At 50.5% G+C, this 17,750-nt stretch overlaps 1 protein-coding gene across 11 annotated transcripts in view; it reads right to left on the bottom strand.

Annotated features, from left to right (window-relative positions):
- Positions 1 to 15,369, bottom strand: part of PPARGC1B (PPARG coactivator 1 beta) — a 124,442-nt gene extending 109,073 nt beyond the window's left edge. For all 11 annotated transcript variants that reach the window (XR_012414244.1, XR_012414246.1, XR_012414249.1 and 8 more), the window contains exon 1: positions 15,259 to 15,369. Coding sequence is in view for 6 of the 11 variants with exons in the window: in XM_005558229.4 (XP_005558286.3) it covers positions 15,259 to 15,336 (78 nt within the window). In the remaining 5 variants the exon portion in view is untranslated. The remainder of the gene's footprint in view (positions 1 to 15,258) is intronic.
- Positions 15,370 to 17,750: the final 2,381 nt, after the last annotated feature.

Genomic DNA, 17,750 nt, shown 5'->3' with positions numbered 1-17,750 from the left:
ACATGGTCTGGGACCAAGACCAGCACCCCTCTGATCTATAAGGGGCCTGATAAATCAAACTGTCACTGGTCTGGGGGTGTGCAGGTGACTTGTGTTCTCTCAGGCTGCCTTCTTCCTCCCCTCTTCCAACCCACTCACCTCATAAAGTAATCCTAATCCCCCCACCTCCTATGAGCTGTCCCATACGTGGGTGTGGGATTGAGGATCAAGGAGGACAAACACAAGGACCAAGACAAATATTTGAAAACTGATTACCGTCAAGATCCTACCAAGTCACTCTCTGGACCTCTATTTCCCCATCTGTAAAACGGGAATACTCCTTTTGCCTATAAGATTGATGTGAAGAGCAAATGGAAATGCCTGATAAAGAAGTTGCCCTGATCTACACAGGCATTATTATAAAGCGGCTTTCGATCTGTTCCCTGGTCATTCACATCCTAAATGCTAGCCTGTGCCCCACACTGAGGCAGGAAAGAGGGAGGGGAGGGAACTGGCAGAGTTCATGACGCTCTATGAATAGTACCTGATTTTTAGTACCAAAGCAGGGGTGTCATCAGAGGGAGCTTTTTAAAGACAGAGAAGCTTAAGGGTCTGCTCTCAAAGATTCTCACTCAATAGTTCTAGGACAGCCCCAGATGTGTAATTATGATTTTTTTTAACTACAGAGTTGATTCTGATGTGCACTCATGGCTGAGAACCACTGATTAGTTCTACCAAGCCTGGCAGGTAAGTCCTATTATCATTCCCATTTGGGAGCTGGCTAACTAGAGCACAGAGCAGCTATCTAACTCCTTAGATCACACAACTAAAAAATCACAAAGCTGGCCAGGCACAGTGGCTCCCGCCTGTAATCCTAGCACTTTGGGAGGCTGAGGCAATAGAATCGCTTGAGCCTAGGAGTTCGAGACCAGCCTGGGCAATATAGCAAGACTCTATCTCTACAAAAAGTAAAAAATTACCCAGGTGTGGAGGCACATGCCTTTACTCCTAGCTACTGGGGAGGCTGAGGTAGGAGGATCCCTTGAGCCCAAGAGGTCGAGATGCAGTGAGCCTTGATCACACCAGCTTGGGCAACAGAGCAAGACTCTGTCTCAAAAAAAAAAAAAAAAAAAAAAAAAAAGTCACAAAGCTAAAATTTGAACCAGACTCTAAAGCCCAAGCTCTGACGAATCACTAAGCACAGTGCCACTGTTTCTTGAGGCCAATCAGCATTTATCTAATGCCGAGCTACATACTCTTTGTACTACCCTAAGCAGCCTTGGAAACATAAAAGACAATACCTTATTTTCAGAGATTGCATTAACTTTCAAAGAAAGCTTTCTTTAAGGCTAGACTAACTCATTCATCTGGCATCATCAAGGAATTATGTATGCTCACAATATGCAAAGTTTATAAATAACTTGGAATGCCAAAACTTTTGCCTGCTTTTGATAGACTTCCTATTTTTGATGGTAATACCAAAATGTACTTCACACTTTCTTGCTTTCTCAGAGAACACTGAACAGAATGTACCTTTTCTCAGAGACGATACACTGTCTTCATCACCAATGAGCTTTGCGCTTTCACACAGTAATGTATTCAGGAACAAGACAGGTGTGCAGGAGCCCTCAGCCCCCTCACTAATTGGCCCCAGGTTGGCTTTGGTGCTGCAGTCCACGTGTCTGCCTCTGGTAGATCCTCACCTCTCACCCCATGCCTACATAGGCACACGCTAACAGAACCAATGTGCTGCTTCTCATGTCATGAGGCCTTGCCCGACATGACTGCCAAGCTTGTAAGAACTGTGTGCAAACTAAGAGCAAATTGGCCCTAAGTAGGAAAGGTGCCAGGTGCAACATATGAGGAGATTCTAAGCAAGGGAAGATCCACGCAGCATGGAGTTCATCTTCTTGGGCTGGGCACTATGGTCACTGGTCCCCAAGTCCTCTCTTGCCCCTTCACCTCCCTGGATTTCTCTTCTTTCCTCATGAGTGCAGGCAGCCTGCCTAGTCACTCTGGAGTAAGTAGGTGGGTCATGGGCATGAGGCCTAGTGTAAAGTGCTGGTTTCAATACCCTGGGAAGATGTGGGAACATTTGACCAGACACCTCCCTGCAGATACCAAGACTCTTGAAACTCTGAGCCCCTCCCCAGTGGAGGCAGAGCCATGCCCTGGAACAGACTGGATTCCTAGCAGTGGTTTATCATTCCACAAAGATCTGTGCGCTGTAGGTGTATTCTGATAGTGGATTCCGGAGGCTCCACGAAGTGTTTGCCTTTGATCTTTTGTGTGCAAGGCTTATCTTGGTGACAAGGGCAGGTGACTCCTTGTGGGGACTGGTACAATGCTGCCACATTTACCTCACCTACATATCCTAGCACGTCTCCAGGCACAAAGAAGGACCTCTGGGGTCAGGCAAACGTCAGGCAAATGTTGTGAAAGATCGAACAGCATTTGTTCATCATTCAGTCATCCAACAACTATTTATTGGGGGCCTACAGTGTGCCAGGGACTGTTAAGTCACTGGGGGATTTGATGGAAAACCTGCTCGATGAGCTCCAGTCCCAACTGAGTAGAGAAGAGGGAACAGTAAAGAATAAATATGGCCGGGCACGGTGGCTCAGCCCTGGAATCTCAGCACTTTGGGAGGCCAAAGCAGGCAGATCACCTGAGGTCGCAAGTTCGAGACCAGTCTGGCCAACATGAGCAATCCCATCTCTACTAAAAATACAAAAATTAGCCCGGCGTGGTAGTGGGCACCTGTAATCCCAGCTACTCAGAAGGCTGAGGCAGGAGAACCATTTGAACCCGGGAGGCAGAGGTTGCAGTGAGCCGAGATTGTACCACCACACATTCCAGCCTGGGCGACACAGCGAGAATCTGCCTCCAAAAAAAAAAAAAGAAGAAGAAGAAGAAATACATAAACAAAGGTTATAAAGGGCTGAGGCTACAGTTTACATTTAACCAGGCTCCAGGGAAGGCCAGAGTAGGGAACAGACCTGGCACACAGTGGGCCTTGAATAGATGGATGTTCTCCCCATATAAATCCTCTTCTGTAGCCCCATCTTGGCTATGAGGGTACCACTCTGAGCCCTCTGCCCTCTTACCTATATCTAGTGATTTCCACTGAGCCCCACAGCTGAGCAGGGTACAGGCCCTACCACCCACCCCAGCCATACCACAGATGCCTCCTGTTACCCCATTCCAGTCCTTTCTATGTGCTCAGCCAAATTAGCCACACTGCAATGGTTAGGACCATGTGCTCTGAAGTCAGACAAACCTAGATTCAAATCCCAGCCTTGCTACTTGCTAGCTAGGCGATTTGGGGAAAGTCACTGACCTTCTCCAAGTCTCAGTTTTCTCATGTGCCATACTGCCAACCTCAACGGTAGTTGATTAAACAAGATAAAGCACCTAACAGCCCTAGCTTAGTACCTGGCACATATCAACAAGTCTCTAAGTGTTGGCTCTTTTATATTATTACTGTTATGAATAATAATAATAATAAAACTCTTTGCCAACTCCCCACTGCCTGCCAAGTCCAAACTCCTCAGCACAGTCAAAGCTCTCCTCCTTAGGCAGTTTGCCCTTCTGTTTTGTTTTGGGATGGCTGGAGGGCAGAAATAAACTCACCAGAGTGGCAGAGTATTAAGGGAAGGCAGGGAACACAAAGTGTCTGTAGCAGACTGTGGGGATCACAGAGCAAAAACGGCCAGTTCTGACAGGGGGAATTACAGGAGGCATCTCTTGAGCTGAGCCTTGCAGTGTGCAGGTGCAGGTGGGAGAGGGGCACAGAGAGGGGACAGACACTTCATGGTGGGGCCCCCATGGTTGCCTGGTATAGGGGAGGAGCTGCAGAGCAGCACCAGCACCACAAACTCTGGGTTGACCTAGGTCTACCCAGCTGTAAAATGGGGATAGCAGTGGGACTGCTTCATGGGGTTCCTCTGAGATTAAATGTGATTACACGTGTGAAGGATGTGGCACAGGGCCTGATCTCTTGAAGGGGATATAGCTGTTAACTGTTATCACCACCACCACCATCATCATCATCATCCTTGAAGGACATGGTTGAAGATGATGTCTACCTAGGAACTCTTAACACCAGGGTTCATGTTAAGAATATTATGTGGCTATGCCAGGCATGGTGGCTCACGCTTATAATCCCAGCACTTTGGCAGGCCGAGAGGGTTGAATTACCTGAGGTCAGGAGTTCAAGACCAGCCTGGCCAACATGGTGAAATCCCATCTCTACGAAAAATACAAAAAATTTAGCCAGGCATGGTGGCAGACGCCTGTAATCCCAGCTACCCGTGAGGGTGAGGCAGGAGAATCACTTGAACCCAGGAGGAGGGTGTTGCAGTGAGCCGAGATCATACCACTGTACTCCAGCCTGGGCAACAGGGCAAGACTCCGTCTCACCAAAAAAAAAAAAAAAAAGAATATTATGTGGCTGTGCTCTTGCAGTGGTGGGAACAGTATGGCATTGCCAAACACAGTATTTGACAAATAGATGGATAGTCAGATAAATGGGCATTTGAGGCTTCAAATCCCATACCCAGTAGTCTGCTTCTGCAAATGCAGGGTAGGTCTGCAGGTGTTTTGAGCAGGGGCTGCTATGGCCTGGGACTGCCAGCAGCATAAAGGCCAGGTTGCCCTCAGTGCCAAGGATCCAGGGCAGGGCCCTCCCCAGTGTTCTGGGTACCACACTTCCTTGCAAAGAGCCTGAGACCAGAAATAAAGGCGTGAGCAGCCACGTTGCCAAGGCTGTTTGCCATGGCAACATCAGGGAGCGATTCGTGGGCCGGCTGCTGCAACTGCTCAGGGCCTGGTTGGTTTCTAACATCTCCTCACTTTCCCTCTGCTAAATGACTATGTTCTGCCAGGCAATCACAGGGAAAAAATACGGCTGCAGAGCTGTCGGGGAGCATCCATCTCTCAGCCAAGCAGGGCTCGCCCGGCTGAGTTCCCAGACAGTGGGTCCCAGACAGTTGAGTCCCAGCCACTCAGAGCCAGCCCTGACCAAGCAGACAGCAGCCGAGGGCCCTGTCTTGCCTCTGCTGAGTGACCTGAAGGCATCCTCTGATCTGTTTCTAGTCTGTTTCCTTCCTTCAAGGTAAGGGCATTAAGCAAGATCATCTCTAAGGCACTCCCAACTCCCAGAAAGCTCAAATTGACATTTGGGTGTTTCATATTTTTACATCATTATCGTTGTCATCATCCTAGCGACTACCATTTATTGAGCGCTTACTATATGTCAGGTGAAGCTGCAAGCCTTAATTATCTGCAGCTATCTTAAGTTATCCTACAAAGAGCACACTATTATTATCCCCAATTTGGGGGATCATATATAAAGAAACTGAGGTCAGAGAAGTTAAGATACTTGCCCAAGGTCACATAGCTAGTAAGTGGTAGAGCACTGATTTAAACCACAGGCAGTTAAAACTCCAAAGCCTAGAGCTCTTAACCACTACTGGATATTTCTTCTCCCTTCAAGTGGCATCTCACTAGATGGGTTTCCTAAGTCAGTACTGCAACACTTGCTAGGACTGGATGTGATCCCTCGTCACCTGCCCCAGAAGTAGACAGGAAAAAACACTACAAGAGGAACCTCAGGGCCTTGACTAGATCAAGGACCTGGAGCTCAGGGGGAAGACAAATGGCAGAGTCTGCATTATATGTGTCTCTTTTTCATAATAACAAGGGTTACTACTCATTGAGCATTTCTGAACACTTTATAGACATTGCCTCAACTATTCTTCACTAAAAGCCTTCAGAGTATATGCTACTATCAGTCCCATTTCCTAGAGAGAAAAAGAAGGCCCAAAGAAATTCTCTGCCAAGCTCCCAGGGCTTTGCCCCAAGCAGAACCCAATCCTAGCATTCACAGCCACTAAAACAAACAATTAGGGCAAATGTTTCTTACCTAAAACACCAAACAGTCATCACAGGCCTTTGGGGACAGTTAATCAATGACTTTATCCCACCATTTGTGAAAGTCTCTCAGGTCTTGTCTCTGGTCGCCTACTCTAGACCTGGGTGGCAATTCGGTCTCTGTCCTGAGGAAAGAACAGGGTGGGAGCCCACGGATCCAGATGCCACCAAGAGCCTGTCAACCCTGTGCCCAGCTGGGTGACCTCAGGCCAGGCCCCTCCTCTCTGAGCTCTGTGAACCCCGCTGCTGACCCCTTGGCTCCCGCTCCCTCACTGGGTAGTCCTAAGCATCTCATGAGAGAACTCGTGGTCAACTGCAAGGGGGACCTTTGGGATTTAGGAATGACAAGAGTAGGAAGAAAATGCAGTCTGACCAGGGGTGGTGGTAGACCTTGCCCCACAGTACCACAGCCACCCAAAGTCCAGCCACTCAGGGCAATGGTGTCTCTCAGAGGACTACCCACCCTGGCCCTCCCCAAGAGCTAAGGCCCACCGCACCTCGCAAAACCTGACACTGGAAATGAACTTGCCAGGCAGTCAGGGGCCTGGGCCTCCTCCAGCCAAGCAGCTGGGCCTCAGTGTCCTCTCTTCTGGAAACGGCAAGGTGTACCTGATATCTCCAAGGGCCCCCTGCCCCAAGCCTGGAAGGAGAGGGAGCTGCTCATGGTGAAGGTTCAAATCCCAGGTAAGCCACTCACTAGCTTCAAGACCCTGAGCAACTGACGTAACCTCCCTGCACCTCAGTTTCATCACCTACAAAATAGGGAAAGCCAGTCTCAGTTATTGGGAGAAATCCATGCAATAGCACTCAGAAGTCTCTTCACAGAGACACAGTGAAACAGTCACAGATGAAGTGACGGCTTGTACAGAGACGGCATAAGAGTGGCTGCAAGTCTTCAACAGTGGACGCTGGGTGATGGAGGAATGGGGAGTCACCATACTGTTCTCTCTACTGTCTACTTCTGTATGAGTTGACATTTTCCATAGTCAAGTATTTAAAATACAAAGTTCTTTTCAGAGAACCTGACATTGAAACATATAAAACACTCTTCTAGGCAACCACAGTGCTAGTCCAGGATAAAAATAATTTCTTGTCCTCCCAGAGCTTTCAATCCAGTTGTAGGAATAAAAGCAAACACAGATACCATGGGATAGTAAGTGGCACAAGCCACGTGGGTGGTGGAAGCAGAAGAAGTTAGCTTCAAAGGCTTTCCAGAGGCTGGACGCGGTGGTTCACGCCTGCAATCCCAGCATTTTGGGAGGCCAAGGCAAGCGGATCACGAAGTCAGGAGTTCAAGACCAGCCTGGCCAATATGGTGAAACCCCGTCTCTACTAAAAATATAAAAATTAGCCGGGCGTGGTGGCACATGCCTGTAGTCCCAGCTACTCGGGAGGCTGAGGCAGAAGAACTGCTTGAACCTGGGAGACGGAGGTTGCAGTGAGCCAAGATCACGCCACTGCACTCCAACCTGGGCGACAAAGTGAGATGCCATCTCAAAAAAAAAAGCTTTCCAGAGAGTGCAGGCTTTCGAGAGGGGGCTTAAAGTTCAGGTAGGCTATGAATACATTAAAATGGCAGAGATGGTGGTGGGGAGAGGACATTCCAGTTCATTCCACCAGACTTGGATTAGTCCATCCCTTCTCAGGAACACTCGGACTGAAGATATAAAACAAGAAGCAGCGTCTGCCCTGAAGAGGCTCATAGTCTAGCATATTCATTCACTCAATGAGGACTGATTAAGTATCTGTTATGTTCCAGGCACTGATCTATTCACTGTGGCGGAAAAAAAAGGTGGATGAAATGAACGAAAATCCCTGCCTTTGTGGAGCTTAACGTCCAGGAGTGATTTCCTAATCTTCACCTCCCCGGTTCAAGTGATTCTCCTGCCCCAGCCTCCCAAGTAGATGAGAATACGGGCATGCGCCACCACGCCCAGTTAACTTTTGTATTTTTAGTAGAGACGGGGTTTCATCATGTTGGCCACGCTGGTCTCGAACTTCTGACCTCAGGCGATCCACCCACCTCAGCCTCCCAAAGCGCTGGGATTACAGGTGTAAGCCACCATGCCTGGCCTCTTCACAACAATCATAATCATCATATCTTCCCACTTGAGGAAACAGAAGCTCAGAGAGGTTATGTGACCTGCCAAAGGCCTCAAAGCTGGCAAATCGCAGAACCAAGACTCAAACCCAATAAGGGGATTCCAAGATCAGTGCTCTGCTGGCCCTGCATACTGCCACACAGAAGATGGAACAGCTGGCTTGGAGGTGAGGGAGAAGGCATTGCCAAAACAATGGCTGGTGAGCGGCGGCTCGCAGGATGAATCATGGAAATGGAGACGGAGGACACAGAAAAGGGCAGCCCGAGTCTAAGCCTCCAGGAGGAAAATTCAGGGTTTTCCTGGGGAAGTACAGGATCCCAAAGTAAAAGCAGACAGCTCAAGACAAAGTCAAGGGCCTAACTGTCCAACTTAAGTACCTGAAGGCCCTTGGAAATCAGGTTTAAGTTTAGACTTTAATTTTAAAATACTGGAGAGCTGAGTTATCAAGCTATGAAAGTCATGGAGGAACCTTAAATTCCCATCAGCAAGTGACAAAAAAGCCAATCTGAAAACACTGCATACTGCATGATTCCAACTATATGACATTCTGGAAAAGGCAAAACTGTAGAAACAGTAAAAAGATCAGTGGTTGTCAGGAGTTGGGGGACAGAAGAAATGAAAAGGTAGAGCAGATTTCTAGGGCAGTGAAACTATTCTGTGTGATGTTATGTAACCATGGTGGATACCTGTCACTATACATTTGTCCAAACCCACAGAGTGAACCCTAATGTAAACTACAGACTCTGGGGTGACAACGATGTGTCAATGTAGGTTCATCATTTAGAACAAATCTATAACTCTGGTGGGGAATGTTAATAATGGAGGAGGCTATGCATGTTGGGGGCAAGGGTATATGGCAAATCTCCGTACCTTCTTTTCAATGTTGCTGTGAACCTGAAATTGCTCTAAAAAAATAAAGTCTTAAAAGAAAAAAATGTACTGGGGAGCCATGGGAGATGTGTGAGCAAGACAGTGATGTCAGATATGCACTCTAAGAGGACTGATCTGCCATCAGGGCTAAGGACAAATGGAAGAAGACAAAGTCTGGTACGGCAAAGATCTGTTTGGTAGTAACTGCAGGAATCTAGTTACAAACAGACAAAAACCTAGATCAGAAGGGGAGAAGAACAGAAAGATCAATCCAATCAATTCTGCATCAGCTGAGTATCAATGGGATGGATATGAGGCACTCTGACTACCTTGTAGGAGGACAGATAGAAATTGACCCTGATCATTTTCTTCCAAATGACTTTATTTGGGTACCCTTGACTCTCTAATAAGAATTACGCTTCTCTTTTTTATGCAAAATAAGATTACATGTATGAAAATTAGCTCCATACTTGATCCTGTCCTTCTAAAGTGTTTCAAAGAGAGAATTATTCTAAGTTTTATGAGCAGCAGATGAATGCTCATTTTAGATACACTGTATTATTTCACTCCCAACCCTGAGAGTTAGGGCCTATTATCCCCATTTCAAGGATTGAGAAACAGGCCTAGAGAAGCAGAGGGACTTGTTCTGCATTCTTTCTCTTTTTTTTTTTTTTTTTTGAGAAAGAGTCTCACTTTGTCGCCTAAGCTGGAGTGCAGTGGCGTAATCTCAGCTCACTGCAACCTCTGCCTCCCAGGTTCAAGCGATTCTCCTGCCTCAGCCTCCTGAGTAGCTGGGATTACAGGCGCACACCACCATGCCCGGCTAATTTTTGTATTTTTAGTAGAGACGGGGTTTCACCACATTGGTGAGGCTGGTCTCAAACTCCTGACCTCATGATCAGCCCGCCTCAGCCTCTCAAAGTGCTGGGATTACAGGCATGAGCCACCGCTCCCGGCCTCTGCATTCTCTCTATACAATCAATGTGGCTTCATTAGCTCAAGGTGCTAGAAAAACAACGATGAACAAAAACCAAGAGTAGTCCCTGTCTTCAAGGAGCTTGAAGTCAAGTAGTCTGGGAACACTGCCCACTAATGCTGGCTCTTCTACTTACTCAAAGGTAATTAGTCTTCCACAAGTCAGTGAGTTCTCTGAAACTGTAAGATCTGTACAACTGTGCAACAGCACCTACATTTTGCACAATCTCTATGAGCATGAAATGTAGTAGTGCAAACAGAAGGCTCAGTAAACTGCATGGGGTCTAGGGGATACTGAGTAAACATCACTGATGATGACAATGATGAAGGAGAAGGCAAGGATCAACACTGCAATGTTCTTGTAATGCATTTCAAGCCTGAGCCCCCTTTGCAAGGCTGCTTCTCACTCGAGCCAGTCTTTCTTCTATTTCAAAGGAAGAAGGAAGAGGGTGACTCACGTGGCATAGTGGAACTTCTGCCTGGCCTGCACTAGCTGCTAAGAGCAGGGCCCCAAAGTAAAGAGGAAATATGAGCCCCTATGGCCCAGCTGCTGGGCCGTTGCCGTTCCTGGGTTTCACAGGCATCCTGATCATTAGCACCAGCCAGGGAATCCCAACGAAAGTGGAGCCCAGGTCTCTGGTGAACATGACCCCTTTTGGCTCAGGTGAAGAAGTTACTCTCCCTAAGTCTTATACAGATGAAGAATGGGCAAATGCACCCAGTGAAGGCTACACTTCAACCTTCTCCCACACACTATACACTTGTCCAAACCCACAAACTGATTTGAAAAAGAAGTTGGCCTTGGCTTCAAGGGGTGTGTGGGGCCATTTTCCCAGTTCTCCATGTGGCAGGGGCCCCTTCTGGGTGCTCAGTCCCAGCTTTAGAACAACAAGGAGACAAGATACCAATTACAAAATGGGCCAAGTTCAGAAACTCAGAACCACAAATCACCCATGATCATATGGGGAAGAAGTTCAGCATCACAAGTAATCAAATAAATGCACATTCAAACAATAAGGGTAACAGAATTTATTGATGAACAGACCGGTAAAAATGAAAAACAATGAAAATATCAACAGTTATCTGGGTATAGGAAACAAGGTGTTCCCAGACTATGCTGGTACGCAAATAAGTACAATCTTTCTAGAAGAGAATCCAGGAATGGGTTTGATGGAGTAATTTCACTTCTAGGAATGTAAAGGAAGGAACAAAGACATACACAAAAAGATATTCGTTTTAGCATTGCTTACAATAGCAAAATAAAATTAAACAACTTAAATGAGTAACGATAAAGGATTAATTAAATACATTTCGGTTCAATCTTCAATGAAACATTATATAATCATTAAGATACTAAGTAGAATATTTACTGATGTGGAAAGATGTTCACAGCATATTGTTTGGAGGAGAAAAAAAACAAGTTACAAAACAGTGCGACTCCAAGTTACAAATCAGTATATTCAGGATAACTCCTTTTTTTTTTTCAGACTGAGTTTCGCTCTTTTGCCCAGGCTGGAGTGAAGTGGCATGATCTCGGCTCACTGCAACCTCTGCCTCCCGGGTTCAAGCGATTCTCCTGCCTCAGCCTCCCAAGTAGCTGGGATTACAGGCGTGTGCCACCATGCCCAGCTAATTTTTGTATTTTTACTAGAGACGGGATTTCACCATGTTGGCCAGACTGGACCCGAACTCCTGACCTCAGGTGATTCACCCGCCTTGGCCTCCCAAACTGCTAGGATTACAGGCGTGAGCCACTGTGCGCGGCGACTCCATTATTTAAAAATAAGATGCGATCTATATGAACAGGAAAGAAACAGTCTGGAAATATACATGACAATTAACAGTGGTTATCTTTGGGTCATGTTATATATTTCTCATTTTTTTCTTTATGCTTGGCAGTATTTTCTAACAATTCTATAATTAAATATTTTTAAATAAGATGTTAGAACAGATGATTTCTAAAATTCCCGCCGCCAACTCTGACATTTTGTGCATCTATGACTGATGCCCTAAGCAACTCCAAATAGTCCATATTTAGTGTGGGCTTGCTGTGTGGCCTTTGGGGCCAAAGCCTTTGCCCACAGCTGTAGCCCTCTGCATTCCTCTCTCCCACACTCACTGCCCAGCTGTCTCCCCTGCCAGCCTGGCAGCTTCTGCTTGGCAGGACCCAGCTGCGACCCTGTCTGTAATCCATGTGCCTAGCCAAGAGCTAAGCAAAGGAACACGGCTCAGCATATTGACAGGTGCCTTGCGGGCACAATAATAAAAGGCACAGCCCTAGTGCTAGAATCTTACTGGACACCAGACTTACACAAAGCGCTTGGTTGTATAACACAGATGCAGAAAACCAGAGGACAGAAAGCATGACGAGCTGGGCTGGGAGAGCCTACTAGAGGAGAAGGCCATGCAGGACGGGTGGGTGAGGGCACTCTGGGCCAGGGGCACAGCCTGAACAAAGGTGAAGCCACCCACAGTCCTTTGGGATTCATGCCTCAAAGCTTTCCAAGAAACTTTCGCAATCCTTGTTCTGCTAAATTTCCGTACTTTGGCCCCAATGGGTAAAAGTTAAGTCTTCTAAACAGAAGTCCTCCCTCTAATCTAACCCTGGATTAGCCACCAAAGACAACAACAATCTTTTGGGACAAAGACAATGAATTACCATTTAATCCACTTTCCCCAAAGCTCCCAAAGGGAGATGGAGGAGGGGAGGATCAGGGAAAGTTTGGGGGAGGAGAGGGGGTTGCAGGAACAACCAGAACATCTCACATGCAAAACAATGCTCACCCCCACCACTGGGCCATTGGATTCTCTTGCGGCACCACCAGCCCCATTTCACAGATGGAGGAAATGAGGCTCGGAGAGTTCAAATGGCTTGCTCCGGGGTCACCCAGCCAGAGAGTGGGGAAGGTGACTCCACTCAGGCCTTCTGACTCCAAGTCCAGTGCTATTTCGAGGTAACACACAGGACCTGGAGTCAGGAGCCCTGGGTGGCTCTGTCACCCTCTGGCTGCATGGTCCCATACAAGCCGCTCACCCCTCGCAGCCTCTTTCTCCAACTGTAAAATGAGGAGGTGCACACTGGGCCCGCCCAGGTCCTGTTCCGGCTGGGCTCTCCGAGCCTTCTAGGGGCGGCTCAAAGCTCATCCTATCAATTACATTTCCCAAGTTGGGCCGGCAAAGATCACCAGAAGATCCTCCGCCTGTCACGTGGTTAAACAAAAAAAAAAGGCAAACGTCCCAGATTAACTTTCACTGCACTGCTCCTGCTAACACCTGATTATTCAATTTTCTAGTCTCCTTGGGTGGAATATTTCTGCTAGCTAGGCTCGCTGGGCGGCTAAAGGGCAAAATAATTAATTATTGCTGAGCCAAACACTGAAGATCCAGTTAAAATCCGGGGTATGGTCCAAAGCGGACAGTTCTTGACATGGGTCCCTGAACGAGTCTCCGGCTATTTCAGGCCTCCCTCATCCGCATTTCAGCCAAGAGATTTGGAGACGACCCCGGGCAATTTCGAGATCTGGGGACAGAATCTTCCCAAGAGCGACTCTGCCCCTCCTCCCGCACTCAGTGCCCGCTAGCCCCAAGCTGTCGGCTCTGGGGGTACTGAGGCTGGGACCCGCCTTCGGCGCAGACACCGGCGCGGGGCGTGTGACGGAGCCCGGCGACGACGGCGGGAGCTCCACCGCAGTTTCGTCAGAGGTAAAGGTACGCGCCCGGCGCGCGCGGCGTGTGCACACACACACACACACACATGCACACGCGCGCGCAACCTACTCAGCACACATTCCCCCCGACCTCGAGAAGCGCAATCACACGCCACTAGCCCCTCCGGCCTCAGCCGCGAACCCACCCAAGCGCGCCCGCCACCGACCACGCGGCCCAGCGGCTCCCCTACGCAGCGGCGTCTGCAGCGGGCCAGGGCCGGCCTGCCTCCCGCGTGGCGGGCTTCCTCTTGGCGACACCCTGCCACGCCACGCCGTCCCAGCCGCCAGCCCGAAGTCGCCACCCGGAGTCCGCCCGGAGCTGAACGTCTCGGCTGCGGCGTCCCCTCCAAGTCGCGTTTCACCGCAAGGAGTCAGCTTGCAAGCCTCTCCCCGCCCACCCGGTCCCATGACAGCTGCTGCCGCCCAAAGACAGGCAGATTATAACAAGAAGCAAAGTTTCCCTCTCTCTCCTCCCACCTCCCTCCCCCCATCTTCGCCTTCCCCCTCCCTTCCACTGTTATGCAAAACGGGCCGGCACCGGCGCTCCCACTCCAGGTATCAAATCAGCCCCCGCGAGCCGCGCCCGGTTCCGCCCGGCTGCCCCTCTCCGTGCCCAGGCGTGTGCCAGCACCCGGGGACTCCTCCGAGGTTCCGCCGCATCTCCAGCTTCCCAATGACCCGCAGCCGGGCGCCCAGAGAAAAAAGCCCTAACTCTGGAGCCAAACTTTATGCTTGCAACAGGCATTGGGTGGGGAAAATGGGGGAAGAGGTGGGGGGCGCGCACGCCTCGTGCTGACATTTTTGGTGGCTGCTTGTCCCAGCAGCACCCTTCTCCCAGTCTCCAAGCCACCAGCTTCCTTGCTCCCCCGCGCCCTGGCACACCAGAGCACCCTCTCCTGTCACGCGCGTGTCGCCAGTGGGGCTCCCGGGCTCAGCCAGAGCCTGGGACTGCGCCTCGCCTTCCCTTCCCCCAGCATCGTGGAGCGCGCACCGGGGCCGCGCACCGCAGGGGGACCCAGGCGCCCCCAGACAGTCCTTCCGCCCCCATCCAGCCTGGCTTTTCCCCCCAGGGGGCTCCGCCCGATAGCGAAACCAGGAAGACGCTGTCTCCGCCCGCGTGTCCACGTGCCCCGCAGACCCCTATGCCTTTAGCCGGCAACTGGCAGGAAACTCCGCGCTGCGGGCGCGGGTAGAAAACCTAGGGGGGCCAGCAACAGCACTCGGGTGACTAGAGCCTGGAGGACTAGGGTACTCCGGAGACCGGAGCAAGCACCCGTGCCGGGGCCACAAGTCCACGTGAAAGTACGGCAGCAAGTGCCGGGAGCTGACGGCGCGCCTCCAGCACCCAGCGCCAGCCTGAGGGTACCTCACACCGTGGCGCGCCTACACCTCCCAAAGGAAGCGCGGTACCCCCCAGGTCTGCCCGCGGGGGGGCAGACTCCAAGCGGCCAAAGCTAGACCCTCCCCAGCGGCAGTAGCGCCCCCAGCGCTCCAGCACGCTCCGGGAAACCTCCGGCTCCCTGCCCCGGTAACGAAGCGCATCGCAGGGCGCCTGGAAGGGGGGCTCTGCAGCCTGGAACCCCCAGTTACCTCAGGGCGCCCACCGCTGCCTCCCGGCCTCCGCGGCTGCGGCTGCGGCCCCCGCAGCTCAGCACCCCTGGCCCTGGGCCCGCAGCCCCGGCCGGCCGTACCTGCGTGTCAGCGAGATAGTTGAGGAAGAAGGAGGAGAGCTCTTCGTCCAGCAGCGCGCCGCAGTCGTTCCCCGCCATCTTCCAGCCGCGGCTGCAGCGTGCGGCGGAGTCAACGCCGAGCCGGCCCGAGGGGAGGGAGCCAGCGAGCGAGCAAGGGAGGAGGGAGGAGGGAGTGAGGCCGGCGGGAGGCGGAGGGCGGAGCTCGAGCCCCCGGCTGCCGCAGGGCCGCTGGCTGCGGGGGCGGGGCCGCGCGGCGCCCGCGGGAGCCGGGGGTCGCTCACCCACTTTCCCGCGCCGCGTCTGGCGCCGAGACCGGCTCCCGCAGCCCTCAGCAGGGGGTAAAGCACAGGCAGCCGGGTGGCGGTGCCCCAGCCAGCAGCCCGATGCCTGCGCAGCAATGCGGGCAGCCCCCGGCTCCTGCCAGAACGAATCACATTGCGTTAGCGCTGGGCGGACCCTGCGAGACAACCTGCTTCTGCACAGCTGGGGAAACTGAGACTCAAGAAGGCATAGGACCTCGTTTGAAGCTACAGCTCACATCAGTTGCAGGAAGGGAAAGCTCAGGTCTTACTCCCCTGGAGGATTGAGTTTCTCTACCCAGGCTACAAGGCCAGAGAAGGAGGGAGAAATACCATAGATCAAAAGAAAAGAAATCAAGAAAGTCTCCTTGGAGGAGGAGGCATTTTTATCTTTTACTTGAAGGGTGCGTTTGCCTACATTCTGTGCTAAACCTGATCATATATGTCTCTCTCTCATCGTCCCCCAACACCCTTCCCCCAAAAAACTCCAATGAGTTCTCTTACCAATGCCCACAATGCATGAAGGGGCTGGGCTCCTGCCAGCCTCCGCAGGCCCACTCACAACGGGCTTGTACACCCAGCAGCCATTCACCTAGTAATCTCTTCAGGGCATCTTTCCCTATTACCCCTCGGACTGTCAAGCCATTTCCTCTCCTTCCACCCCAACCATGATGGGCTCCCTTAGCTCCATCAGCAGGCCTTTTTTCTCTAAAAGCTGGTCACAGTTGCCATTTTACATTTGTTGCAGTGAAGACTTAATCTTTGTATCTGTCTTACAAGACGCTAACATCATGAAAGCAGGGCCTAAATCTGCTTTTGCACTTGCTGTATCCGCAGTTCCTGGCACACAGTAGGCACTTAATAGATGATGTGTTAACTGAAAAGGCTGGAGAATTTTGATTCTCTGCCACCACCACCACGCATTATACAGATAAGGAAACTGACTGTCAGTGTGTACATGGAGTGACTGCCTGAGCCAGAACCAGAACTCAAACCTCCTGACTCCAAACTTGAACTCTCATCATCATGCCCTGTTGTTTGCCAGACAGGAGATGAGGGCACTGCCTGGATGAAGGCAAGAAGGCGGGAAGCTTTAGGTCTGTTTTATTGGGCACACCTGCCTCCTGCCCTCCCACCCTACACTCATAAGGGCTGCCCCACCCTGCCCACCTAGCAAGGGCTCCCTTCCAGCAGGAGAAGGAAACAGAGGGAGAGTCCCCAGCACACCTGCTGAGACTTGAACACCAGGGCAAAAGCTTCCTTCTCCAGTCTGAGGTTCCCAGAACCGCAGGGCGTGATTTCACTCTTTGGGCTTAAGGCCAGTGTGCTTTTAAGGAACAATGCATTCCAACAGAGAGCCTGCCTCTAGCCTCAGAGCCCTAGACTAGGAGTCAGGAGTCCTGGGTTCTGTTTAAGCCCTGCATCTGGATACTGGAACATCTGGTTTGTTCAGGGGGTGAAGAGCATGGGCCCTGGAGTCACACTGCTTGATTTGGAACCATAGCAAGTCATTTAGTCTCAGGCCTCAGTTTCCTCATCTACACAAATGGGGACCAAAAAACCACCTACGTCATAGGGATGTTTTGATGATTGAGGAGATAATATATGTAAAGTGCTTGGCCCAGTGCCTGACCTCATGGAGAATATGCTAAGCGCTCTGTTCTGTTTCCCTTCTGTTAAAATGGGAATAAGAAATATATATCCCTTGAAGGCACTAGCCAATGTTACTTGCCTTTTTTCCAGCACTTACAGGCTGCTGACTGACTTTGGACTCCAATACATTCAGATTTGAATCCTGGTGCAAACTAGCTATGTGCCCTTGGTCATTTACTTAACCTCTTTGAGCCTCAGTTTCCTCATCTGTAAAGTGGGGATAGCAATGGTACTGCTTGCTCCACATAGGGATCTTATGAGGATGGATTGAATGAAACAATGCAATTCATGTAAAGTCAGTTGCCTGGCCCTGAATCTTGCAGGCAGGAAATGCCCATCATCACTATAGTCATCACCAACATCACCAATGTCATCGCCATTAGCGCTAAGGACTTGAACTCTCCCAAGACCCCATTTTTTTGCTACTCTCCTGGGCACCAGAGTCAGAGTCCTGTGGGATGGTTTCCGGAGATGTCCCTTCCAGGCCCAGCCTGGCCCCTGACCGGTGGTGTGTCCTTTACAGCCCAGAGGCCAAACTTT

This window comes from Macaca fascicularis, chromosome 6 (assembly GCF_037993035.2).
Source record: "Macaca fascicularis isolate 582-1 chromosome 6, T2T-MFA8v1.1".
NCBI lineage: Eukaryota > Metazoa > Chordata > Mammalia > Primates > Cercopithecidae > Macaca > Macaca fascicularis.
Note: the sequence above shows the minus strand (reverse complement) of the source record. Positions and strands in the feature narration are given on the sequence as shown.